General features: G+C 39.7%; 1 protein-coding gene across 3 annotated transcripts in view; it reads right to left on the minus strand.

Annotated features, from left to right (window-relative positions):
* Positions 1 to 599: 599 nt before the first annotated feature.
* Positions 600 to 2,267, minus strand: part of flna (filamin A, alpha (actin binding protein 280)) — a gene marked incomplete in the record, with an annotated part of 51,228 nt that continues 49,560 nt past the window's right edge. For all 3 annotated transcript variants that reach the window (XM_035656077.1, XM_035656078.1, XM_035656076.1), the window contains 1 exon segment: positions 600 to 2,133. In XM_035656077.1, the coding sequence (XP_035511970.1) occupies positions 1,949 to 2,133 (185 nt within the window).

Here is a 2,267-nt window from a genome sequence, read left to right on the forward strand (position 1 = left end):
GGCAGAAACCTCGGACAGACCCTTGGGCTCTAGGTGGGTGGTCGTCTGCCTCGACTTTTCTTGGTTATATTTGGATGATGAGGATTTGATCTACTGCTTTATATATGTAGTAAACAAATTCAGACGTTGGAGCATCAAAATCGATTTTTCAATCACAGGAAACAGGTCAGAAAAAGTCTGTAAATTAGTTTTAGCTGAGGCTAACTGACTTCCTTTGTCTTTGTGGTGTCTTTTTTTCTTTTACTTAACATTTCTATGGCATGATATTTTTAATATACTAAAACAGAGGTTAAAAGGTTTTAAAGCTGCAGTAGGTAACTTTATTAATCTGTGATAAAAATCCTGTTCCACTGGCTGATTTTTTATATCTGTTTTATGTACCACTGTCAGGATATAGTGAAGGTTTCAGCTAATATGTTGTTTGTGCATTGTAGGGCAGTATAACACCGGCACACTATTGGTCCCTGCTAGAATCTCAATGACTTTGGAATAAATGTATGGTTAATATTTGATTTAGAATTTTAATTTACACCATATAATTAACATGAACCAGACAAAACGTTCTTATCAAAGTTTAAAGACAAAAAAAAAGACAGGTGTTAGACTGACAGAAAAATACTTAGACAACTTTATTGTGTATCAAAATACTGTCTTACAAACACTTTTAAAGCCTTTTTATTTAGGACAAGATTCTTTTTTTCTGAAAGATAGATTACGCACAAAGCGAGCTGGAAGGATAAAGGGAGGGAGTGGGTGACGGCTAAAGGGTGGGGCGGGGTGGGGTGGCTGAGATACAAACACTGAGCAGAAAACAAAGCAACACCTGTTCTCATTTGTTTTTGGTCATCGTGTTTTCATCACCTTCAGCCCTTCTGTCCAGCACAACTTTAGAAACATCCCTTTTTAAGCCTTATATGAAAAAAGTTCCATACTCAAAAGGTGAACCACCACACACGTCATGTTGATGCTATTCTGAATCAGAGGCTGTCTGTATCCTAATGAACATGCAGAGCACATGTTGGTGTCACACATTAAAAAAAAAAAAACCACACGAAAAGCGCAGTTTCCCAGCAGTGTTGTTGAGAGAGCACGTGTGAGACAATCCACGAGAAAGCTTCTGCGAAATGTGGCCTTTCACGTAGGTTGCCATACCTTTAATCTTTGTTTCCCTATGCTAATCCATATTACGGCTTTCAAGAACAGCAGTGACTAAAACTGGATCACACTAGCAGCAGATAAAAGAGTTAGTTAAAGAGCATCATGAACACCACATGCTGGAGTGGACTGGGCCAGCGCTGAGCGTTTGTTGTTATAAGTAAAGGACAAAGCCGGTCATCTGACTTTTATACAGACAATAAAAGGTCTTGTATCAAAGTGTGCTATAGTGTGTAACATTCTTACATAGAAACCCACAGGTCAGGAAGACACCCTTTGGTTCAGGTCCTGTGATTGTTCATATAAAACTGAATCCATTATGTATGTATGTATGTAAGAGTAGCTCCTCCAGTGTAAACAGAAACCTTCCATCCAATGCTGGGCTCAGCGGGGCCAAAAATCTATTGCTGCTACACTATGCTAAGCTATCCTATTATTCTACACTAGCTCAGACAAATCTAATGTCCACTGCTGGCTTACAGTAATAAAAAAGGTGCATCTTTTTCCTCCGTAAAATGTACTGAATGATGTGCTTAGCGAAGGAATGAAACAAGGAATGGAGCGAATGACTGTAAAGAGAGGAACATTGATCTTTGGGAGATTCTGACTGGGTTAGAGTGACAATGTTTAAAAACAGAAATCTAATGTGAGAGTTTGTTTTCTAGTTGGTTAAATAGTTGCAGAAATCTTAATTTGTAACACAGGAGGGACTTGTAGCTGTAAACAATGATCGGTTAGACTCTAGATAGAATTTAAAACAGTGGTTTAAGTTTCTGATTGTGGAGCTGGGTTTTTAGACAGTGATGTGGTAGGGACTGCCCGGGATGTGTTCGTCTCCCCACTTGACCACCAAGATGTACTCTCCCTTCTCTTTAAGCTGGTAGCTGACGTTGTACAAGCGGTTGCCCAAATGTTTTACTAGGATCTCCTCACAGGGGACCTTGGGACCATCCACGCCAACCAGGAGCATATTACGACCTGTGGATGGAGACAGAAGGGATGAGTGTCAGTATCACTGTGTTATTATACAGCGGCAACCTGCACTGCGGACAAATGAAGCCAATACCGAAGTAAAAAAAAAAAAAAAAAGCAGTTCCTCTAACGGCCACTTG

The sequence above is a fragment of the Morone saxatilis genome, unplaced genomic scaffold (genome assembly GCF_004916995.1).
Source record: "Morone saxatilis isolate NCDOM2014 unplaced genomic scaffold, NCSU_SB_2.0 Contig15, whole genome shotgun sequence".
NCBI lineage: Eukaryota > Metazoa > Chordata > Actinopteri > Moronidae > Morone > Morone saxatilis.